The sequence below is a fragment of the Hyaena hyaena genome, unplaced genomic scaffold (genome assembly GCF_003009895.1).
Source record: "Hyaena hyaena isolate Hyena2069 unplaced genomic scaffold, ASM300989v1 scaffold_4, whole genome shotgun sequence".
In the NCBI taxonomy this organism is placed as follows: Eukaryota; Metazoa; Chordata; class Mammalia; order Carnivora; family Hyaenidae; genus Hyaena; species Hyaena hyaena.
The window spans coordinates 5,922,410-5,947,871 of NW_024080636.1; the positions used below are offsets into that span (position 1 = coordinate 5,922,410).

Here is a 25,462-nt window from a genome sequence, read left to right on the forward strand (position 1 = left end):
AGCAATGTTTTCCAAGACATTGGAATCAGGCGACGAATGGCACTGATGTGGTGAGGCGCAAACAGCCGAGGAGAGAGGTGTGACTCGAGAGCTGACCGGCTATGATGAGGGGGGAGGAGCACTCCTTTAGTTGAGGAGGGGGAGCTAAGACTCCGGAGAGACTGAGATGTCTACAGTTCCCAGGGCAAAGTGCCAGAAGAGAGGGCCCCACAGAAAGGGACCTCTGTGGATGTGCTGAGGGACCGACTGGTACGTGCAGTGAAGCCAGGGAAAGAGCCTTCTGAGAGGATGAAAGGGAACAGCGCCCAGAACTCACACCGGGCCAGGAATAGTGCCTGACACTCACATGGGGCCGGGAACACAGCCCGTTTCACCTGCCAGTCTGGAAACCCTCATACTTCAAACGGAATTGGATAGGGTACCCAGCAGGATCTTGCCTCAGCAGTGGGAAATAGTTACACTAGAATACATACTGCTGTGGCCCGACGTAACAAACTCTAATAATAAGATACAAAAGAATCAGGCTTTTTCCAAGTAGCGTCTTAGAATACAGCTCAAGAGTATTTACAGGAATACAAAACTACCCAGCACTGAGCAAAGTAAAATCAAAATACCTGACATCTAATCAAAGATTACTCGACATGCAAAGTTGCAAGAAAGGAGGACCCATAATGGGGGGGAACATATCAGTGATTTGAAACCTACTCAGAACTGACATAGATATTACCAGATAAATACATTAAAGTAGTTATTATGACTGTATTTTAGGTACTCGAAAAGTTAAGTAGATATAACACAAGATATAAATTGAACTTCTACACTGAAAACTACAGTATTTGAGGTTAAAAATACACCAGGTAAAGGAGCCTCGGTAGCTCAGTTGGTTAAGCATCCGACTCGGTTTTGGCTGAGGTCATGATCTCACGATTCATGAGTTCAAGCCCCGTCGGGCTCTGCGCTGGCAGTGCAGAGCCTGCTTGAGATTCTCTGTCTCCCTCTCTCTCTGCTCCTCTCTTGCTCTCAAAATAAATTAATTTTAAAAAACTACACCATGGGGCACCTGGGTGGCTTAGTCAGTTAAGCGTCCGACTTCGGCTCAGGTCATGATCTCGCGGTTCGTGGGTTCGAGCCCCGCGTCGGGCTCTGTGATGACTGCCAGCTCAGAGCCTGGAGCATATAAAAGTCTGTGACTCCCTCTCTCTCTGACCCTCCCCTGCTCACGCTGTCTCTCTCTCTCTCTCTCCTAGAAATAAATAAAAATATTTTTTAAAATAAATAAATAAAAAACTACACCAGATAGAATTAATAACAGAATCGGCATTACAAAAGAAAATATTCATGAGCTTGAAGGCATAGCAATGAAAAATAAAATGACATACATAGAGAAAAAAGAATTTTAAAAAACGAAAATTACATCAGTAGCAGTGGAACACAACGACAGTGGGGAACAGCTTATGATAGGTCTAACTGGAAAGGAGTGGGTAACAGAAAAATATTTGAAAAAACAATGGGGTCCATTCATTGGAATGGTTTAACAATTGCAAAAGTTTATGCACCTAATAGCAGGGGTTTAAAATACATGAAGTAAAAATGAACAGAGTTGGAAGGAAAAATAGACAAGTGTACAGTTTTAGTCAGAGGCCCCTTGTAGAACAAACATAGAGAATATAAGCAAAGATATAGAATATTTGAACAACACCAACTTGACCTAATTGACCTTTATATATAGAACATTCCACCCAATGACAGAATAGACACTGTTTTTGAACATACGTACAACATTTACCAAGATACATCATATTCTGGGCCGTAAAACAAGTTTCGATAAATTTAAGTCGTACACAGTAGACTCTCTGACTATAATGGAATTAAGTTAGAAATCAATAACATGAACATGACTGAAAAACCAACAGATAGTTGGAAACTAAAGGACACCCTTCCCAACAATCCATGGGTTGATAAAGAAATTTTAAAAAGAAGTTAGAGGGGTGCCTGGGTGGCTCAGTCGGTTAAGCGTACGACTTCAGCTCAGGTCATGATCTCACGGTTCGTGGGTTCGAGCCCCACGTCGGGCTCTGTGCTGACAGCTCAGAGCCTGGAGCCTGCTTCAGATTCTGTGTCTCATTCTCTGACCCTCCCCTGCTCACGCTGTGTCAGAAATATCTCTCTCTCAAAAATAAATAAAACTTAAAAAAAATTTTTTTTTAATTGGACAAAGAAAAGCAAATTAAATCCATTGTAAGCAGACAAAGGGAATAATAAAGATCAGAGTAGAAATTGATGAACAAAAAGTTCCAAAACGTGACAGAGAAAATCAACGAAACACAAAGCTGTTTCTTTGAGAAGATCAATAAAATTGATAAACTTCTAGCTTGGCTGATTCAGGAAAGAAAGGAAAGACACAAATAACCAATATCTGGAACAAGAGAGAATATCATATATTATTTATATTATTAATGTATTTGTATTATAAATGATGTATGTCAGTACATTTGAGGATATTATAAATGAAATATACCAGTATATTTGACAATTCAGATGGAAAGGACAGATTACTTCCAAAACTGAATTCAAGAAGAAATAGACCACCTGAGAAACCATACATCTATTAAATAAATGGAATTTGTAGTTAAAAACCCTCTCCCCAGGCAACTCCAGGCTCAGGTGTCTTCACTGGTAGATTCTCCAAATATCTAAGGAATAAATAATGCCAATTATTAAAATAAAAATAAAACCAGACAGAGGCATTACAAGTAAAGAAAACTAAAGCCCAGTATCCCTTGTAAACATAGATGCAAAAATTCCAAACAAAATTTTAGGACATTGAATTCAACAATATAAAAAAAGAATATTATAGGATAGCCAAGTAGGTGCAGCCCAGGAATGCAAGTTGGCTTAACAGTAAAAAAAAAAAAAAAAAAAGTTTGTAATTTACCATCTTAACAGAATGAAAAAGAAAAGCTATATGAATATTTAATAGATACAGAAAAAGAATTTGGGGGGGCACCTGGCTGGCTCAGTCGGTTAAGCATCCGACTTTGGCTCAAGTCATGATCTCGCGGTTTGTGGGTTTAAGCCCCGCGTCGGGTTCTGTGCTGACGGCTCAGAGCCTGGAGCCTGCCTCGGATTCTGTGTCTCCCTCTCTCTCTGACCCTCCCATGCTCACACTGTCTCTCTCTTTCTCTCAAAAATAAATAAAACATTAAAAAAAATTAAAAAGGGAAAAAAGCATTTGGTAAAACTTCATAATCATTACTAATAAAGCAACTAATTTTATACAAAGGGACAAAGGCAATTCTTTGGAGAAGTCTTGTGTTGACACAATCTTTTCAACAACTTGTGCCAGCACCATTGGCTGTCCATGTGTCCCTAGTAAACTTGGTCCATACCTCATGCCATACACAAAAATTAACTCAAAATAGATCCTAGATCTAAATATAATACAAAACTCCAAAACTTCTCGAATAAATACAAGAGAAAATCTTTGTGACCTTAGGTTGGGCAAAGATTTTATAAATATGACACCAGTAGCACAGTCTGTAAAAGAAAATGTTGATAAATTGGACTTCATCAGAATGAAACTCTTTGCTCTTCAAAAGGCAGTTTTAGGAGAATGAAAACACTAATAACAGACTGAGAAAAATCTTTGTAGAGCATACACCTATAAAGGACTTGTATTCAGAATGCAGGAAAAAAATACCCTCTGAAATTCACCTATAGGAAAATAAACAACCCAGTTTTTGAAATGGGCAAGAGATTTAACCAGGCACTTCACCAAAGAAGGTGTATGGAGAGCAGTGTGAAAGTGCCCCGCATCATTAGTCATCAGAGCAGGGCACATTGGAGCGACGATCCGCCTCCTAAGGTTCACAGCTTTCCCGGTGACATTGAACTTGCAGTCACGTGCTAACGCTCACAGCTTTCACGGTGGCAGTATGATAGCACGACGTACCCATTAAAATGGCTCAGATGAAAAAGACTGTACCAAGTGTTGGCCACGGTGTGGAGGGACGGGACCTCTTTCCACCGCTGGCAGGAATGTGAAATGATATACACACACTGGAAGACAGTTGGCAGTCTTTAGAAAGTTAAACAAGGGCGCCTGGGTGGCTCCGTCAGCTGGACGCCCGACTTTGGCTCAGGTCATGATCTCGCGGTCTGTGAGCTCTCACAGTCTGTGGGTTTGAACCCACATCGGGCTCTGTGCTGACAGCTCGGAGCCTGGAGCTGCTTTGGATTCTGTGTCTCCCTCTCTCTCTGCCCCTCCCCTGTTCATGCTCTGTCTCTCTGTCTCAAAAATAAACAAACATTAAAAAAAATTTTTTTAAATAAAAAGTTAAACACCTGCCGTATGATCCAACAATCCCATGACCAGGTACTTAGCCAATGAAAAGAAAGCATATGTCCATCTGGAGACCGTATGTGAGTTTTAATTTTATTAAAACTGCTGCTTTATTCACAATAGCCAAGACTTGGAAACAATTCCAATACCCATCACTGGTGAAAGGATAATCAAACAGTGGCCAGCCATACAATGGACTATTTCTTTGCAATAAAGAGAAATGAACCACTTATATGCATGACAATGTAGATGAATCTCGACCTAATTATGCTGAGTGCAAGAAGCCAGACAAAATGGGCATATACTGTGTGATTCTATTTATATAAAACTCTAGAAAATGCAAACAAACGCATGCAGTGACAGAAAGCAGGTCATTGGCGACGGGAGTGTGGAGGGCAACAGGCAGAGATCACAGAAAGGCACCAGGAAACTTTGGGGGTGACGGACATGTCCAGTACCTTGATTGTGATGGGGTTTCACAGGTGTATACCTGTATCAAAACTTATTAAATGTATACTTTAAGTATGTAATGGTGACTGTGTGCCCATTATACGACATTAATAAAGCCCACCTAAACATTTAACAGTTACTCATTTTTGAGAGACAGAGTGGGAGTGGGGGAGGGGCAGAGAGAGCAGGGGCAGACCGAAGAATCGGAAGCAGCTTCCAGGCTCTGTGCTGAGAGCACAGAGCCCGATGCTGGACTCGAAACCCACGGACCACGAGATCATCCCCTGAGTCGAAGTCGGACGCTTAACCAACTGAGCCACTGAGGCGCATAAAACCCACTTAAAAAAAAAAAAAAAGGCTAAGGTAACTGGTGCCTAGTCAGCCCCAGCACTGAGGCTTTGATTCTGATGTCCTTCTCCGAGCCTAGTCCCTACGTTTCCTGTTGCCTTTAGCTGAAACCTCCAGTCTTTATTTTAAAGACAACTTAGCGGTACCTGGGTGGCTCAGTCAGTTAAGCAACCGACTCTTGATCTCAGCTCAGGTCTCCATCTCCAGGTCATGAGTTCAAGCCCCATGTGGGGCATGAAGCCTGCCTCAAAAAACTAAATACAATTTAAAAAATAAAAATAAAGGCAAATTAGAACAATGCTGTTTTTTTTTTTTTTTTTTCCTCATCTCCAAACTTTACTGTGGACCCTGGCAAAGGATTCTGTTCACACGGTGGAGCGCAGGCACGGCACGGATGGGCTGGGGTGGTTACTTGTCGGTAATCAGAGACCAGATGATCAGATCCCTAAACTGCTGACAGTCGGATTGAACGTTAGTCCTGGGGGACGCTACCCAGAGGATGGTCCCGTGGTGCCCAGGAGCAGAAACCCAAGGCTCCCGCTGGTTCTGTGACCCCGAGCGTGTCGTTGTCAGTAAGTAAGTGTATTAATAGGGCCCACCTTACGGGGGTGTTCTAAGATCGAAAGGAGGTCACACATTCCTGGCACGTGATTAGGATTCAAGAAGTGTTACGGCTGTCATCGCAATGGCGGAATCTAACTTACAGCGGTGTCGGGCCGGAATAATGGCCAACCGTGACCAGCTCCTGGAGTTGACCCATGGAGGTCTGTGAAACTGTGATGACAGAATGCACACAAGCAACATTTGCTGCACCCCTGAAAGTTGGATGTCAAAGCCCAGCCCCCTGTGGAAGCCCACGTTCCCCAAGAGTTACCCCCAATACGAGACACGTACGAAGCATCATGCAGGGAGAGGGTCTAGAGCCCCAGAGAGACAGTCATTGCCTGAAGGGAGCGAGTGGGAACTTTTCTGCCCGCCTGGTGGGTGGCTCACCTGAATATTTAGTAATGTGTTAACTGGAAGGAAGTTTCCTTCAGCGCTGTAGGGGTGAGGGGCCGTACCTCCACCCCCGGCGCTCTCTCGAGGGACCCAAACGCCCCTGGTATTTGATCTTTCACACGTGACGTGTCTGCCCTCTTCCCAGAGCCCGTGAGATCTTGTAGAACCTTCTCTTTGTCCCACGACGTGCCTTGTTGTGGGTCTGTGTTTACCCATTGTTGGGTGGACCCTTCCGCGGCCTTCATTCCCGAGAAATGTTCCTGAGTTCATCTGCCGCTAACTTCCTGTCCTCTCTTCCCTCCCCCGGGCCTCCCCCTGCTGTTGGGCCTCGCCTCACCCCTGCGCCTCACTTCCTTCTGGGAGACGGAGGCCTCCATCCTGCAGCTTCTGATTAAGTTTGTGATGGGGGATGGGGGGTCCCAAGGGAGCTCTCTGTTCTCTGGACATTCCTTTCTGTGGCCTTTTCTTCTCTTTTGACGAGGGCAGTATCTTCTCTCTCCAGGGCTGGGGAGAACGGTCCTCTGGTTTTGTCGTTTTATTCCTCCCCAGCGTGGTTCCCTCCAAGTGGACTTTCCCACATGTGTCGCTTGGCTGGCTCTGTGTTCCCTGTCAGAGGCCTTCCTCAGAACGAGCCTGCTCCTTGGGGGTTGTCTGCGTCTCCATGACCAAGCGAGGAACCGACACGCTGGCCGGGGTCCTGGGGGTGCGGAGCTCGGGCCGGGAGGGGGAGGCGGTGCCGAACCCGGAGCCCGAAGAGCCGTGTCCTCGTCAGCTGTGCCCCAGCTGCCTGTTTCAGGCCACACGCGGATGCCGAGAGGAACGACGGCCTGGTGACGAGAGAAACACAGTTCTGACTTCGTATGTCAGCTCTCTCCCTCAAACCGACGCCGAGAGGAAGCCCTTCCTTCTCCTTACGCAGGAGACCAGCAAAAATACTGGACTAGCTATCCCGCATTCAGGCTCCCCCCCCACACTTTTGTCGAAGTTGCCGTAGAGTGGAGCACGGGATGAGAACGAGCGGGCACCCATCACTCGGTCTGGTTGGAAAAGTCGGAGGCAGAAAACCCTGACAACAGGTGTGCTGGTTTTCTCACGCGGCGCCCGTTACGACAATGGTTCTCACCCTGCGGGACGCGGACCCCCGTTGGTGAAGTCATTCTTCTGAGTGTGGAAGGGCCGCTGCTGAATCCGCGGACCACGGGCGAGGGGCCGCTGGGCGCCCAGACCATTGCTGGAGAGGCTTCGCCCTCCCCGAAAGCTTCTGGGGGTCTCCGTGACCCGCAGCTCCCTCGCCCGGAACCCCGCTCTGCTCTCCTGCCGCTGCTTTCTGCTGGACTTTGAAGGAGTCGAGGCGCGTCCAGAACTTGTCTGCGCTGGCCACGCACAACACCCGCGATACCGTGGCCCGAGTCTGAAAACTGAGGGAGAAAGACAGACCCGTCTTTTCATCGTCTTCCTGGGATCATAAAAGCAAAAGTAAGCCTGTGGGCTGTGGAGGTTACCCGAAGTCCTTCTCTTTTCTCCTTTCTTTTGATCTTGAGCGAATTTGGACTTCCAGCGAGGTGTCCCCTAGAAGTTAAAGATAAAGGGACTTTTTTCTTTAGAACTGGTCTCGCGTGTCCGTCTGAGGCTGGCGGGACGGCGGCCCTTGCTCACCCCGAGTGCTCCGCTGCAGGCTGTCGCTGCTTGGCGTCCCGTGAAGTGCGTAGCCCGCGTTTGTTCTCGGCTCCTGGGCCTTCCCCTTCCCTCTGGTTCAGCTCAGCGCTTTCCAGGGTGTGTTTTGTGCAGTGCACTTGAAGGAGGCCCGGTCTTGCTTCTGGGGGCAGGACTGTTTGGGGAAGAACCACGTGCCCGTCGTTCCAAGCACACTCAGAACAGCCTGCCTGGCAGATGTCATTGACCCCAACTCTAGGTATTGAAACCCAGGCTCCAAGAAATGTGGTCACGGGGTCATGGTGACACCCAGCACCGCCCCGTGCCCTGAGGGCGGGACTCACGTCCTCCCCCGCCCCCCCGAGCTGCTGCTAAGGATGGGGGCGCCCCGCTAGCTGCACGGTGCCTCCCAGAGGAGGGGAGGAGGCCTGAGGGCCGGAGCCTGTGTGTCCCTCAGAAACCTTGCACCCTGCTTTACCACCACCCTCACCGTCTTTCTGCCTCCCCCCTGCTCCCTCCGCCAGGACACCCGCTCTTCTCACGTCCTGGACATCGCCCCACCCTCCCAGTTAGCTGTGCCAGGGTCTAGGGTGACCCTTGAGTGTGCCCACACCCTGCTGCAGCGAGGCCCCAGCGTGCGCCCTTCCTGCCCTTCTGGGCCTCCCTCCCAGGGGCACGGGCACGCCTCCTGCGGACGGTCTCACCAGCCTCATAAGCTCTCTGGTTGCTTCTCCTTTAAAGTTGTTTTTTGTTTTTTTTTTTTTTTAAGTTCCTTTATTTATTTTGAGAGAGTGAGCGAGCACCAGTGGGGGAAAGGGGCAGAGGGAGAATCCCAAGCAGGAAGCTCAGCACAGAGCCAGATGCGAGGCCCGAGCCCACAAACCTTGAGATCATGACCTGAGCTGAGGTCGAGAGTCAGACTGAGCCCCCCGCGCGTACCCCTCATCGTCTCCTTTAAAACCAGCCCCTCCCCCCACCCTAAGGCAGGTGTGGCCACGCCGCACCGCTGCCCAGTGCCTGCCCTGACCCCTTCACCGGTGCCTCCTGCCACCGCCGTTCATCTCTTCCACTTCCTGTTGTGATGTCGGAAATGGGCACGACGTCCTTGGGCCCCCAGCCGCCATCAGGGGAGGGTTCGCGTCCCCGAGCTTGCCCTCGCGACCTGCCCTGGGCCACAGCGCGTGGCAGAAGCGACGGCGTGGCCTTGCAGTTCCTGCCCTCACCCTTGGGATACCGCCGCATCCGAAGGTGGCTGGGCTGGCCTCCGAGGGCGAGGGCGCCGACCTCCCCGGACCCCCGGGCGTGGTGGCGCCGCACGATGGCCCGCCCAGAGGCGTGGCCCAAACCGCTGGCCCACAGAACCCCCGGCACATAACGTGCCCGTGTCTCGAGCCATGACGTGGCAGGGTGGCTCGTGCGGCAGGAACACAGCGACAAGTCTCAAAGCGCGTGTACCGCAGTCCCGGCCCCTCTTCTGAGAGGCGCCCCTGGCCCCTATCCTTTCTTTCTTTCTCGTCGCCTTTCAGGACTCAGCTTGGGCGTCCCCTCCATCAAGCAGCCTTTCTGGCCCCCGGCCCCCCGCATCACAGCCCCCGCCGTCCTGGCCCTCCTTACCTGCTCACCTCCTGGCCGGACGAGGCGCTTACCTCTCTGGATCGTGGCGCTTCCCCTGTGGAAACGGCCCCCATCTGCCCGCCCAGCCCGGCGCTGGGAGAATCGGAACAGCGCCTGTGACTGTTACCGGGGCTCAGTCCGTGTTACCGTCTCCCTCTCTGCCCTGTTCCCGGCCCCGCACCCTCTGCCCTGGGGCCTCCAGGGCTAAGACTGCCTCCTCCAGTGTGCCCTCCAGGGTTAAGCCCGTTGCCAGCTCGGGGATACTCGTGTGTTTCATGAGGTTCAGAAAATGTGATCTTTCCACCCAAAGGTGACCATCGGTTTAACTCCAAAAACGAAGGCACAGCCTTTCAAAGCTCGCTGCCGCGTCTGAGGCCACCCTGCCATAACACATCAGGCCCTCCCCGCCCCGAATGTCACCATCACTTTCGTCCCTGGCGTGGCGCTGGGCCCCATGCTGCTTCTCTGCCGTCCGGTGGGTCAGCGCTCCAGCGTCGCCCTCGCTGCCGGGCTTCTGTGCGCATCGGAGCAAAGCCTCTGCCGGGCAAATGTGAATCTCCTCTCCGTGGACTGTTGATTCTTGACACGCCTTTCAGCTCACGGGCACACGACGTGTCCAAAGTGACAGCTGGCCTGTAGCGATGCTAGTGTCCCCACCGACAAAGGTAAGCTTAGATTTAAAAAACGAGAATTCTGTGCCAGGACGATGGGAAGGTTCGCTGGGTTTGAAGTGAGGGAAATAGTACCACGCAGTGTGAACTCTGTGGAAACCTGGCAGGACCTTCTTGGAAATATTGGGGAACATTCTGTTTGCGCCTTTAAAGATAAGCACGTAGGGGTTCACGGCTACTCTGTCCCATCGGGCTCCTCTCCCATTTTCACAGGCCAAATTCCTGTGATTACAAAATGCCGAGGCCTTAGGCGTCGTTGGGGAAGATCTTAGATGTTCCCAGATAAACCTGCGTACTGCGCAGACCAGTCCTAAGTATCCCATTTTGGGTTTAATTCGTTACAACAGCCAGCCCCTGCCTTCTGCACCACTGCCACACCAGGGGCCCTCCTCGTCTGTTTCAGGTGTGTTTCGTGAGACATTTTTCTTGGGAGCACGTTAGCGTTATACAGGCGGCAACAATGAATCCATTTCTATGAACTTCCGGTGCCAGGGAAGGTACAAGAGGCTTTTTAGCATTTCTTTGTTGATTTTGAAATGTGATTTTAAGCCCCAGCCCAACAAATTGAGCTACAAGGCTCTAAATGTTAAGTATCTACGAGGTGGACAGAAACGTGTAAGAGTCTTGACAGGGTAGTGAATTATAGTTGATAGAAAACGGAAAAATGATCTGATGCCTCTCTTTCTTGCCATGTGAATGGTTCTCCTCTGACATAAATTCCAGCCTTGACCCTTCCACCACTCAGTGAAGTCTCATCAGACCTAATTTAGCCAAAGGAAATGTAAATAGGTTCCTATAAGGTGGCATTATTAAGCACATTAAGTGGTACTTTGAGGGGGATTTTACAGTATGATACATTCAGGTGGATTACAGAAAGATAAGTGGTAGCAAAGTAAAATCCAATGTTTGTAACCATTTACTTGGACCCTTTTGTGTCGAATACAAGCTCTGAGGGGGGGAATTCATCTGTCTTTTCTCTTGAGTCTCTGATCCCCTAGCATATAAAAATGTTTCGAATTCTAACCATTTTAACTTCCTATTTCAACTCTGACAACCAAATGAGACAAATCAGGGATGAGCAGTTTTATCCCATTTGGGGGATTTTTATACGTGATTTACGCTCATCAATTTTAGTAACACTTATTTTTTTTTAAATTTCATTCTTCATATAAGTTTGCTATGCAGGTACGTTCATCTTTGTGTGCAAAGGTTTAATAAGTTAGCTTTCATATACATAATCTAAGACTTTGAGTACAAAAAAAGTGATTCACAGTTAAATTAGTGTAGGTCACCATCGTAAATTTGGAACCAAATTACGTGGTTGCAAAAATTAGTGGTAGCAAAGATCATCTAGGAAAATGCAAATGCAAGGGTGAGTGTTTTTTTCAGTGTTATTTCAGCGTTAACTATAATGACAGCAAAATATTTTAAAGTACTTATCTTGGGGAAAAAAAGAGGGAAGCTAGCCTTTGTACAAAAATAACTTTTTTTAATGTTTTATTTATTTTTGAGAGAGAGAGACAGCGTGAGGGAGGGTCAGAGAGAAAGGGAGACACAGAATCGGAAGCAGGCTCCAGGCTCTGAGCTGTTAGCACAGAGCCCGATGTGGGGCTCGAACCCACGAACTGGGAGATCATGACCTGAGCTGAAGTCAGACGCTTAAACCAACTGAGCCACCCAGGCGCCCCCCAAAATAAATAAACTTGAACCTTAAGATAACTAATGCTTAAAATAAAAAGTAAACATAAACAAATTGCTTTTAATTGTCAGAAGTATAAGGTGGAGATGAGCTATGCTTTTTTGTATGTAAATGGGATGCCATTACATTGTTACAGTCACATCCCTGGAAATAAACGTGTAGCTGATCTTGAAAAAAAAATAAAAACAGAAGTGTTTTGACAGTTGGGACAGTATCAAGCTATTATTTAATACTTAATTTCAGAAAATACTTACGACGGGTCTCACAGGTCCAAGAAACTCCATTACTAATGTAGGGGTGCAGGGATGGGTCGGACAGGGTAATAGCCCCAGGAGCCAACAAGGACCCAATCCCTCCTGGTTCTGTGATTTCCAGCCATCCAATGAAATGAGACTTCACTTTTTCTTAGAAGCACCCACTTCATGTGAGCACAGAATATCTCTCAGATTCTCTGTTGCTTCTAAGGTGGAGAGCCAAACTAGTCATCTGTTCACGTCTCTACCCCACAGTCTGTACCCAGGTCTCTCCCTTGGGGGCTCAGCTCCCCACATCCCTGTTTGATGCACACTCTTTCCTGCCCATATGGGACTTCGTTCACTACAAAGGCTTAGAGGCTTTGATTCATTTTTCCTTTTGTATGCTTTGTTTTGTTTTTAATATTTTTAAATTTTTTATTTATTTTTGAGATACAGAAGGAGAACCAGAGAGAAAGAGAATGCTCTCGAACAGGGAGGGGCAGAGAGAAAGGAAGACAGGATCCGAAGCAGCTCTGTGCTGCCAGCAGAGAGAGGATGTGGGGCTTGAACTCATGAACCGTGAGACCATGACCTGAGCTGAAGTCAGACACTTAACTGACTGAGACACCCAGGTGCCCCAAGATTTGTTGTTGTTATTGTTTTATTTTTTTCAGTTTATTTATTTTGAGAGAGAGAAAGCATGAGCAGGAGAGGGGCGGGGGGGAGGGAGAATCCCAAGCAGGCTCCTCGGTGTCAGCCCAGAGCCCCGTGCGGGGCTTGAACTCACGAACCGTGAGATCATGACACGAGCCAAAAACGGAGAGTCCGTCGCTGAACCGCCTGAGACCCCAGCCGCCCTGTGCTTTGTTTCTAAGCCCCCGTGAGGGGTTCGCTGTGCAAATTTCTGATCACTTTCCCAATGCAGAGTCAGTCTGACTTCTGTTCCAGATTCCCCGGCGTTTTGTTGTCTTTGGATCCGCCGGCTGTGCCATTCTGCCATCTGGGTGACGGCAGGTCACACGTGCTGCCGCAGCGCGGGCCAAGTCCTCCCGGACTTTCCCCCAGTTCCCGGTGGGGTAACGTGCACGCGCTGCGCCAGGCTTAGCTACGCGTCAGAAATCTGAGCCAGGCGCCTCCTGCCCGATCGTGCTAGAAGGGTGGGTGCAAAGGTTAGCAAAATGCATTCTCTACGCTCAAGACAGACGTCAGAAGGTCCCACACCGCGTGGAATGAGGGCCCTCGGGGCACCGAGCCGTGGTGCTGCCTCGACCCAGAGGAGCCTGTGCAGGACCTTCCTGGCTTCAGGGTAAGAGCTCGTCATGCCATTCGTGACCCATTTCAGCCTCATCTTTTGAAAAAATGCCACACAAGAGCTGTTGATACTCCAGACGCCTTAAGGTTACCTGTAGGTGTTATAGTCCCTCCGTGTCTCACCTGTCCTCCGCGACACAAGGCGCTCATGGTCTCTGCGTCTCTCTCTGTCTCCCTCCCTCCCTCCCTTCCTTCTTTGCTTTCTTGCCATTTCTCTTAGTGTTCTATTGTCTTTGTTGCCTCTGCTCGAAGGAATATTCTGATTGGTAGATGCTCTCTTGACCCCTGAAGGTAGAATTGTGTGTAGCCGTTCACGTTGGCGTTTCCCGTACACAAGACGCGACTCTAACATTTCGATGGGTCGGGAAAGAACAGATGCCTTGAGGGCCCCGCGGGCCCCGGGCACAGGGAAGGAGGGCCAGGGTGGCAGGCACGCGTGTCCCGGTGGGGGCTGCTCTCGGCCTCCGCGGGATCCTCTCTGCGCTGGGGCCCAGGCCCCTCTGACGTCCCGCCGGCGCGCTCTGCTTTTCTCCTGCCGTTTCTGCCTTGCCTCCTTGCCCGCACGGGGAGCAGCGGAGAAAGCAGGTTGTTGCTGGGCCCGCCTGTCCCTCCCGACACACTTGGGGCAGATGACACAGTAACTGGCACCCGGTTTGCTCTCCTCGAGGAACTGGGCAGTGGCTGTGCTATGTGGGCTTTAGAGCCAGACTTACTGTGATATTTCTGCTTCTTGAATAGAAGCCACAGCGACGGGGGGCAGGGCCGGGAGCCCGAGCACGCGGGGAGCCGCCAGGCAGGTGGGCTGCGGGCAGTGCCCGGGCAGCCTCCGCTCTCTAGCCGGGGACCCCTTCAAAGGGAGCCGAGCCTTATCTGCTCGCGCCGGAAGCCAGAAAGGGCCCACGTGTTCAGTGATCTGTGCAAACGCCAGTCCTCTGGCCAGAGTTCAGGGCGGTATTGCCTCACCCTCTGGAGGGATTTTATCTTGTTATCTCTTCATTAGCAGTGAGACCAGTTTCCCTGGATAAACCTCAGGTATGCTTTAAAAGCAACCTAACAATAAAATGATAAAATCCCGCAGTATTCTAACTCGCTGGATGTGACGACAGGGAAACTAACATAATCTTACAGTCCACGGTCCATTCTTCCTGCCTGGAAAGACTGAATACTTGCAGGGGAAAAAAAAAAAAAAAAGGCTGCCGTCCACAGGCACTTTCCCTTGTGGCACGGGGGTGGGATGGGGTAGCGGAGCGGGTGGTCGCAGCGCACGGACAGCCCAGCCTCTGCCCAGCCCCTACTTACTATTAGGCTGAACTTTATGTTACTACGTTAAGTTCGGGACTGCAGTTTTTAACCTCTGTTCATGGCGCAAACCATTGTAAGGAGTGCTTGCTTGCCCCACCGTCTTGCTTGCCATTTGAAGATCTTCCTTCAGATTTAATGCAGAATAAAATACGACAGAAAAACTGCGCAGATTCACAGCCTGATTTACACTCCTAGATCGCAAAGAAGGGAAGTCTTTTAAAGCTCAGGAGAGGCTAACGATTCTTTTATTTTTCCTGTGTGTTATTGACAACCATCATGGTTTATTGTCATAACTCTTAGCGTGAGATGTGAGTTTCATGAAAATGTGTGAACTGCACCCATTTTTCACGTCTAACAGAAGTCAAGGCATCCCTTCACTTTGCACTCACAGCTGCTGTTCCCTGTCAGCAGGGCTGAGATGTGAAAATGTTTCGCAAGAGCTGCCCGGCGGGTTCGCTGGGGGAATCGCATCCTCGCTCCGCCGGGGGAGCCTGGCGTTGAGTGGCCGTGTCGCACGGCGAGCCCTGGCTGTGGGTGGCACGCACCTCCTTGGGTGCTGTCAGTGCTGGGAGCCGTGGGCTTTGCTGTGGCCACTTGAGCCGGGGAAGCAGCTCCGGAAGCTAAAGGGCCCCTCGTCCAACTCATCGGATGATGCATGGCCGCCAGGCCCGGGGATGGACGTGGGGCAAGATCTCAGGGGGACGGAGATGGGAGGGCAGTTCGGATGGGAGGGCGAGGCGGTGCAGGGAAGGCGTGGACCAGGTGGTGGCCCAGGGCCGCGGGTCAGAGTGGGGACAGGGGGACGGCGAAGAGGGTGAGATCAGGAAGGAGGCGCGGCAGGAGGAGACGGGCCTGAGTCTGGAGGCCACAGGAAGTGGTGTCAGGTGCTCGGGCAGGAGCGTGAAACCAGCCAACATGGGCTGAAGCACTGCTGTGACTCTGCGGCTGTGACCGGTTGCTGGGGAGGCCAAACCGGGCGCCACACACTGGGCGTCTCTCTCCCCCCGTGCTGGAGCCCAGACGTCCCAGAACTGGGTGTTGGCGGCTCTGGTTTCTCCAGAGGTCTCTCCCCTGGGCGTGCGGGCGGCTGCCTTCCCTCTGCACCTACACGCCCTGGGTGTCTCGTGCGTGTCCGAGTTTCCTCTTCTTAGAGGGACACCAATCGGTTGGATTTGGACCCACTTTAAAGACCTCCTTTCAACATAACCACCTCTTCAAGATCCTCTCTCCAAATATAGCCGCTTCCTGAGGTCCCCGGGGGTGAGGATCCCAACATAGGACTTTTGGTGGGGATACGGTTCAGCTCGTAACAGGACCCACCTGGAGGGTGAGGGTTTTTTTGGTAATTCTACGATGTATCCGTAAGTGCACATTCTTCAGGAAAACCCGCGTGAATTACCTGGTGAGTACAGGGAGGATGTGCTGACAGCGTGTCCCTCTGCTCGCCTCACACCGCCTTCCACTGAGCCACCTCGGCCCACGTGCTCCCGGAAGGCTTCTGTCGTGAGGTTTCTGCACTGGCCATTTTTTTGCTGGAGCATTCTCCCCCGAGATCCATGCACAGCTCCCCATTCCGGACTCTGCTATCCCCAAATCTGCAAGGCAGTGTCCCCATATAAGGCAGTACCCGTTCCCTGTCTGCTCTTGATGCGCCGTTGGACCAGCAGCAGACAGTCCACACGTGCGCTTGTTTATCTGCTAGCTGTGTCCTCACCAAAAGGGGTGTCCCAGAAAAATGGGGACTCTGCGTCCACTGCTGTTTCTGCCCTGCTCTGAGATGGTAGATTGTGCCGAGCACACAGTGTAAACTCAGTAGCAGGCGAGCGATTATACCAGGATTGGCTTTGTCTTAAACATTTTGAGTTTAAGGATTTTCATTTTCAGGGAGCCTGGGGGCTCAGTCGGTTAAGCGTCCGACTTCGGCTCAGGTCATGATCTCGCAGTTTGTGAGTTCGAGCCCCGTGTCAGGCTCTGTGCTGACAGCTCAGAGCCTGGACCTACTTCAGATTCTGTGTCTCCCCCTCTCTCTGCCCCTTCCCCACTCATGCTCTGTCTCTGTCTCTGTCTCTCAATAATGAATAAAAACGTTAAAAAAAGATTTTCATTTTCTTAGCAGGCGTATCTAAAGGCACGCCACGAGAAGGTGGTCAGTGACGTTCCTTCTTCGCATATGAGTTCGCATGAAAGGAAAACCAACGTCCTTCTATATCCACGTTTCACGAATTACTTCTCTGTCTTTCCAGGTTGCGTTTCCAGGACCATCTCATCAAGATGGTGGACACAGAAAGCCCGATTTGCCCCCTTTCCCCATTCGAGGCTGAGGATCTAGAAAGCCCATTATCTGAAGAATTCCTACAAGAAATGGGAAACATCCAAGAGATTTCTCAATCCATTGGTGAAGACAGTTCCGGAAGCTTTGGCTTCGCAGAATACCAGTATTTAGGAAGTGGTCCAGGATCAGATGGATCTGTTATTACAGGTAAGTGTGCTGTATCCTTAAAAGCTTTGTTTAGAAATGTTTTGGTTTTGTTTCTTTTTTTCTTTTTCCTACAGAGAAGATTCTTCTCTTTAGCTGGAAGAGAAGCCACATCTTTGTGCAGCAAACTCATTAGAAATGATAAAGCGTAGTCAAGTCCACTGGGCCTGGTATACCTGTGTCTCACAGTACACTTCTTTTAAAGGCTATACATGGGGGCGCCTGGGTGGCTCAGTCCATTAAGCATCCGACTTCAGCTCAGGTCATGATTTCACAGTTGGTGGGTTCTGGCCCCGCGTCGGGCTCCACTCCGGTAACCTCTGGTATCACCGGGAAGGAAGAAGATGTAAAACAGCACTTGTAAGCCTGGGATAATGTGGTGGAAACCATGCCCTCGATTTGAGAAGGCTCCATCTGGGCGCACCTGACCCCCAGGCTTCCTGGCACAAGGGGTTCTCGGGTCGGGACTGACCAGGCTGGATTGGGGTTGGCCCAGCTTGTTGTTGGCAACGAGGGGTACACGTGGTTGTCGACTCTGAGAGTGGAATACTGAGGCCCTCCAGGGAACTGAGGGAGAATGTTCTCCATGGCAATGTCCATGAGAGCTCTCTGTGTTCTTTCCCTTCCATGGCCCCCATGTGAGTCCTTAACCGGGAGCATATTTCCCCCAACTGTCTTCTCGCTCATTCCTGCTCCAGGAAGATGGTTTTTGTGACTGTTGCACTGACTTTAGCGATGGTGGGAAGGAGGGTTCATGCTCTGCTGAACAGTGTAGGCTGATAAAACCTGTATAGAGAGAGTAGTGGAAGGCACATGCGTTCCGAACCCAGCAGCCCCTCCAGGGTCGGACATTGTTTAAAGGGAGGTGTCATTGGGACACCTGGGGGGCTCAGTCGGTTAAGCATCCGACTTCGGCTCGGGTCATGATCTCACGGTTTGTGGGTTTGGGCCCTGCGTTGGGCTCTGTGCTGACAGCTTAGAGCCTGGAGCTGCTTCGGATTCTGTGTCTCCCTCTCTCTCTGCACCCCCCCCCCACTCGCACTCTGTCTCTCTCTCAAAAATAAAAAGTAAACATTAAAAAAATTAAAAATAAATAAATAGAAGGAGATGGGAATGAGGACGTGCCCGGCAGCCATGGTGGATTGCACGTCTGATGGGGATGAGTAGGAAACAAGGAAAGCAGAGAAATCATGAGCGTTCCCTGCAGCAGAACACTCCATGGTAACTTCCAGGAATGAGTTAGCTCCACCTGTATCAACATGAATCCATGTAAAACGCGGCTTCGAATGAAAATATGCTTAAGTATCTCTTCAGTAGGATTCAATTCCTGTTAAATCTCCAACAGCAGACCATGTGGCATGCGGTTGCTGGGTTGGACGCATACCTCGCAAAGCCGGCACCAGCTTTACTGCGTCAGTCACCCACCGAGGGCGGGGGGCTCCGTGCGGAATTCAGCTCTTGCAGGAGCACTTTCAACAGAAGACATGACGCCGTGTGATACAGCGTCATGGTTTGTAAATCTGGGCGGTGGGTGTTACACTCCATATTTTTCTCTATGTTTGAAGTACTTTAAAGAAAAATAAAAGCCACGGGAAGGAGCATTCCTGGCAGGAGGCAAAAAGGCAGCTTGTGCAGAGGTTCGAGTAATCCTTGTAAAAACTCCAGAGTGTTGCCATTTTGCAAGTGGAAATAAACCCACAGGAATTAGGTGACATGGCCCGGTCACGCAGCTAGAAAGAGGCCGCACCGAGACGGGACCCCACACCCCCCACTGGCTCCACAGCCATGTTCCTTGTACGAATGTCCCTTTTGATGGCAGCATCCTCGACCTCGTAACTCAGGGATTGTGTGGTGCACGTGAGACCCTATGAAGATGACGCGTTAAAGGACTCCGTGGCCTTTGTAGCCATGCAGCCTTTGGAGTGACCCCAACAGACCTTTATAAATGGCGCGAGTTTTGACTGCTTTTCCCCATGACGTGTGATGTAGGGAGAGAGCAAGCATCCTGGGTGCTGGCGGCTTCTGGAAACAGTGAGGGAGGGGAGTGAGGAAAAGCCTCTGTGTTGTGGGACCCACCGTGTAGAGTCTGGGGGCCGACCTGTGCTGGGATCAGGGAAAGTGACAGCCCAGCTACCGAGCACTGGTTAGCCACTGCATGCGCCTCATCTCCCTGAGTCCCAAGAGCAGTGGTTGAGTTCATTGTTATGTTTCTTTAAGGGAAGAGGAGAGGAAGCCAACCCCGGGACTTTGGGACATGCCGCAGGTGACAAGCCCAGAGTAAGAGAAAACCTGGGCTCAAAACCCAGCTCTCAGCCCCTCACAATGGGTCCTTTATTCACCACATTGCAGACTTGCTGTGCGCTGGTGTGTTTTCTTATGCCGTTTGTGGTTAGGTTGACTCTCAGAAATTGTTTTTCCTCTGGATTTGAGATTTATCTGTGTCCATTTGCTTCTTTTCTTTTTTTAAAGGAAGTGGTTTCTTCCCCCTTCTGTGGAAAACAGAGAGCCCGTCTTATAATGAAAGGATTCAAGGATACACTTTGCTTTGGGTCACACACGGTCTCAAGGTCCTTCTGAAATAAGGAACTTGCATGAGCAGGGTGGGCGTGTCATGGGGAGGCCCCTGGAGAGTTCTGTCCTAGCCGTGGGCGTGGGTGGGGAGAGTGTTCAGACGCCCTCCCACCTTCTCCGGGAAGGTGGAGCCCACCCAGGGGCCGCTCGGCCTGGCTTTCTCTCTCCCAGGTCCTCACCCTCCAACAGCAGGAAGCCGAAATTACATTCTTCCAGTTTAGGTCAAGGTTGCTTTTCTAGAACTAACATCTTTCAGGTCATTGCCAAGAACTCTCATCTAAAATATATTCCAAGCCATCTGAAAGCTGTGACACAGTAAGACCTGGAAATGTCACATAAACTGGCCTCGTGGTCCATACGCTTCGTCGAAAGCCACGTTTGACCCAACTCCGCGGGCTGCCAGGCACGTCCCGCCTAAAGGAAGTAAAGGGCAAGGCTTTGGGGGGAGAGAGTTCCACACTGGCCTTCAGCCAATTCCAAGGAACTTTGTGGCCAAAACAAAAGAGGGGGGACTTACCAAAGGCGATCGCGCTGCAGTGTGCTGGGTACACACCCCGGCCTCGGGGCCAGTGGCCTTGGAGGTGGTGGGCGTGTGGCCGGCCCTCCGTACCCCCTCCAGCCCCTTACTCTTGCCGATCCTTTTGGTCATTGCTTTGTTTCCTTTCCCAGTTTCCCGGTGCCGGTGTCACCAGCTGATTTGAGAGAGATTATCCCTCATTTGTAAATTAGATTTTCCATCCCTGGGTGATTTTGCTAAACTACATAAACTGCTCCCATGGAAGGGCCGTCTATAAAATGTATTCACTTTGAACTTTACACCCAGGAGACCAGACGGACGAGGCTGCTGGCGCAGCTGGTCTTTCTTCCGCCAGTTTTACTTAGTGACTTGATTGGCATTCGGTAAACTGCACATAGTTAAAGTGTATGATTTGATGTGTATACATACACACATTAAAAAAATTTAATGTTTTATTATTTGTTTTTGAGAGAGAGGGAGAGAGAGAGGGGGGAAGAGACAGAGTGTAAGCAGGGGAGGTGTAGAAAAATAGAGGGAGACACAGGATCTGAAGGAGCTCCAGGCTCGGAGCTGTCAGCACAGAGCCCGACGCAGGGCTCGAACCCACGAACCGCGAGATCATGACCTGAGCCGAAGTCGGACGCTTAACCAACGGAGCCTCCCAGGCGCCCCAGTATGTTGTTTTAGTCTGACTTCTTTAACCTGGCAAAATTATTTGGAGATTCTTCTGCACCCTAGCACATGCCAGTAGTTCCGTCTTTTCATCCACTGTGTGGCTGTGCCGCCGTTTGCTTCTCCACACACCTGCTGATTGATTTCTCCACGCACCTGCTGATTGATTTCTCCACGCACCTGCTGATTGATTTCTCCACGCACCTGCTGATTGATTTCTCCACGCACCTGCTGATTGATTTCTCCACACACCTGCCGATTTCTCCACACACCGGCTGCTAAACATCTGAGTTGCTTCCATGTGCTGTCACAGATCAAGCCGCCGTGAGCATCCACGTACCAGCCTTGTGTGGACGTGTGCCTTCACTTCTCCTGGGTAAACACCTGGGAGCGAACCGCTGGGGCGTAGGGCGGATATTCATGTAACTTTTAAGAAACCGGGGTGGGGTGGGGGGGAGCACCTGGGGGCTCAGTCGGTTAAGCGTCCGACTTCAGCTCAGGTCATGATCTCACAGTTCGTGGGTTCGAGCCCCGCATCGGGCTCTGTGCTGACAGCTAGCTCAGAGCCTGGAGCCTGTTTCAGATTCTGTGTCTCCCTCTGNCATTAAAAAAAAAATTAAAAAAAATTAAAAAAATTAAAAAAATAAAAAAGAAAGAAAGAAACCGGGGCACCTGTTTCAGAGTCTGTGACTCCCTTTCTCTCTGACCCTCCCCTGCTCATGCTGTCTGTCTCTCTCTCTCTCTCTCTCCTAGAAATAAATAAAACATTTAGAAAATTAAAAAAAAAAGAAACCGGGGTACCTGAGTGGCTCAGTCAGTTAAGCGTCTGACTTCGGCTCAGGTCATGATCTCCCAGTTCGTGGGTTCAAGCTCCGTGCCGGGCTCTGCGCTGACAGCTTGGAGCCTGGAGCTGCTTCGGATTCTGTGTGTCCCTCTCTCTCTGCCCCTCCCCTGCTCAGGCTCTGTCTTTCTCTGTCTCTCAAAGTAAACGTTAAAAAAAGAAAGAAAGAAAAAGAAAAGAAACTGCCACAATCTTTTCCAGAGCATGATACCATTTTATGGTCCCAGCAGCGCGTGTGAGAGCTCCAGCCCCGGCACACCCTCACCAACTAGAGAAGTGGTCAGTCTTCTGGGTTTGCACCCTTGTAATGGGCGTGTAACAATAGGCCATGGTGCTGGGTTTTGTTTGCATCAACCCGGGGCCTGATGATGCTGAGGATCCTTTGCCAGGTATCTTCTTTTAAAAAAATTTTTAGCTGAAGTTTAGTGGACAGTGTTCGTTTCAGGGGCACAACATAGTGAATTTTCTATACAATATTCTCTGCTTTACACAGCGCTCACTACGGTCAGTGCAGTCCCCGTCTGGTGCCTACAGCGTTATCATGATAGTGTGGACCGTGAGTCTTAGGCCACACTTCTTATCCCAGTGGCCTTTTTATTTGATAACCCCAAGTCTGTACCTCTTCCATGTAACACACCTCCTTCGGTGACATTTCTGTTCAGATCTTTTGCCCATTTTAAACTGAATGGTTTCCTTGTTATTAATGAATAACTACTGAGAGTTATTCATATAAAGTATTTGTATCAGATATGTGATATATAAATATTTTCTCCTAGTCTGTGGCTTCACTTTTCTTTCTCCTCACAGTGTTTTTTGAAACCCAGAAGTCCTTAATTTGGAGGAAGTGCAATTCATCAGTGTTTTTCTTGCCTGGATCATGCCTTCTGTGTCATATCTAAGAAACAGTTGCCTGACCTGAAATCGCTTTCTTCTACAAGTTTTCTGTTTTCTGGGTTTTACATTTATGGACTGGATCTATTGAGTTATTGTTCATATGTAAATCAAAACTCCCCTCTCTCTCTCTCTTCTCTCTCTTAGCACACTTTATTAGAAAGACTGCTGTCTCCACTAAATGGCCTTTATATTTTTGTCGAAAATCTATTGACCTGGGGCACCTGGGGGCTCAGTCGGTTGAGAATCCAGCTTTAGCTCGGGTCATGATCTCATGGTTCATGGGTTCGAGCCCCGCATTGGGCTTTGTGCTGACAGCTCAAAGCCTGGAGCCTGTCTTCGGATTCTGTGTCTCCCTCTCTGACCCTCCCCTGCTCAGGCTGTCTCTCTCTCTCTCTCAAAAATAAACATTAAAAAAATTCTTTTTTTTAATCCATTGACCTTACCTGCCTGGGTCTATTTCTGGACCCTCTGTTCAGTTCCACTCATCTGTTTGTCTCATTTGACATCATTGCCACTTCCTGGTCACTGTAGCTCTATAATCAGGCCTGCGGTCAAGTAGCGTTAAGTTCTCCAAATGTTTTCTTCTTTGCTCAAGATGTGTTGGGTATTCTATTAATTTCAGAATCAGTTGTTTAATTTCTACCCAGCCAGCCTGCTCAGATTTTGATTGGGATGGCCTGGAGTCACATGATCCATGTGGGAAGAATGGACATCATAACAACACGAAGCCTTCAGAGCCATGAACTTACTGCTCCCATTAGATTAGCTCTTCACTGTTTTCTATTTTTAGTGCATAGGGCTTTCGCATTTTTGGTCAGATTTATTGCTAAGTGTTTCATATTTTATAGGGTCTTAAGATTTTATGCACAGAGAGTTATGTCATCTGCACATAAAGAGTTTTCCTTCTTCCTTTTTTTTTTTTAATAGGCCTTATGCCCCATGTAGAGCCCAATGCGAGGCTCAGACTCATGACCCCAAGATCAAGTTCTGAGCTGAAATCAAAGAGTTGGGCACAACCGATGGAGGCACTCAGGTGCCCCACTTCTTCCTTTTTAAGCTGGATGCCTTCATTTCATTTTCTCGCCTTATTATACTGGTTAGAACGTCCAGTAAAATGTTGCATTATGTGGAGGGACACCCCTGGCCCATTCCTGATCTCAGCCTTTCACCACCAAGTATGACAATGACCATCATTTTTCATAGATGCCCTTTCTTAGATTGAGGAAATTCCCCTTCTAGTCCTGGTTTTCTGTGAATTTTTATCAGAAATTGATGTTAGATTTTCACAAATATTTTTCCTGCATGTGGTAAGATGATCAAATGGCTTCTCTTTATAGTCGATCGGCAGGACGAATTATACTGATTTTCAAAGGTTATGTCACCTTTATGTTAGCAAAATAAATCCTACGTGGTCATCACATGGTGTCCTCTTGCTCATTGCTGGGTGTAACTTGTTAAAAATTTTGTTAAGAGTTTTTGCATCTGTGTTCATGAAGGATATTGGTTCTGGTTTTCTTGTAAAATCTTCATCTGGTTTTGGTGTCGGATTCATGCTGGTCTCACAGAATGAGTTCAGAAATCCTCCCTATTCTTGGAAGTCCTCCATATTTTCTGTATATTCCTATAGAATTGACACTCTTTCTTCCTTAAATGCTTGGTAGATTTCACACAGGAAGCAATTTTTTTTTTTTTTTTTGGTCGTATTTCTGGATAGTTTCTTTGCTGTGTCTTCAAGTTCACTAATCCCGTCTCCTGCAGTGTCTAATCTGGCCCTGATCCCATCCAGGGTATTTTCTGCATCAGCTAGTGCAGCCTTACTCACAAGAAGCATGGCCAGTCACCATCTAACACATCCAGTCTTCCATTCGGCTCCTTGAACACTTAGGATACACTCATAAATTTCTATCATCTTTGTTACTTTTGGGTCAGTTTAAGTTCATTGATTTTTCTTCTCATCGCGGATCATCTTTTTTAAGTATCTTATTTTAATGTTTACATATTTTTGCGAGAGAGAGAGAGAGAAGAGCGCAAGCCAGGGAAGGGCAAAGAGCAAGGGCGACCAAGGATCTGAAGCAGGCCCTGAGCCGTCAGCACAGAGCCCACCGCAGGGCTCGAACTCATGAACCATGGGATTGTGACCTGAGCCAAAGTCAGATACTTAACCAACTGAGCCACCCAGGTGCCCCAAGTATTTTTTAAGTTTTTAATCAGATGCCATACATTGTAAACTTAGTTCAAGATGGATATTTTTGTCTCCCCATAAATATTTCTGAGTTTTGTTCTGGGATACAGTTACATTATTGGAAAATGTTTGACCTTTCAGGTCTTATTTTAGATGGAATCCTAACAGTGTGGATTCTACAGGTAAGTTTGCCCCAATCCTGAGCCAAAACCCTTCTGAGTACTTTACCTGATGGCCTATGAATTCTGAGACTTGGTTGTGAATGGTGGTCACAGAACTATATACAGCCCTTATCAGAGCCTTGGATGACATCCCTTTCATCATTTCTGGTCACTGCTGAAGCATCTTTTCCTTTAGGGTCTCTTAGCTGGTGGAACAAAGAGATATGTGCGTGTGCTAACCCGTGTATACACACAGGTGTATACATATTTCTGTACGTAGCCGTCTGGTTCTCTGTTCAACATGAGCTCACACTGATGCCGACAGCTCTAAGCTACCACCACATGGGTCGTTCTCGCCCCTCCCAGCCGATCTGCAAGGTCCCGCTCCAGCAGTGAGAGGCCCGGCTCCCACTGCACCGTCCCTTCAGTTAACTGTCCAGCTCCAGTCTACACAAGGGCTGCATCAGTGTGGCTGGCTTGTCCCCCCGTGGGGGCCACGTTATCTGCCCATGCGCCCTGAAAA

The 25,462-nt window shown here is 49.2% G+C and overlaps 1 protein-coding gene across 4 annotated transcripts in view; it reads left to right on the forward strand.

Annotated features, from left to right (window-relative positions):
- The window catches only part of PPARA (peroxisome proliferator activated receptor alpha), a 69,728-nt gene that overhangs the window by 29,652 nt on the left and 14,614 nt on the right, over positions 1-25,462 (forward strand). For 3 of the 4 annotated variants that reach the window (XM_039235366.1, XM_039235357.1, XM_039235374.1), the window contains exon 3: positions 16,869-17,104. In XM_039235366.1, coding sequence (XP_039091297.1) covers positions 16,897-17,104 — 208 coding nt within the window. In that variant the 5' untranslated portion in view covers positions 16,869-16,896. Of the gene's footprint in view, positions 1-9,716; positions 10,072-16,868; positions 17,105-25,462 lie in introns of all 4 variants that reach the window. The other variant, XM_039235348.1, reaches the window with a different exon arrangement.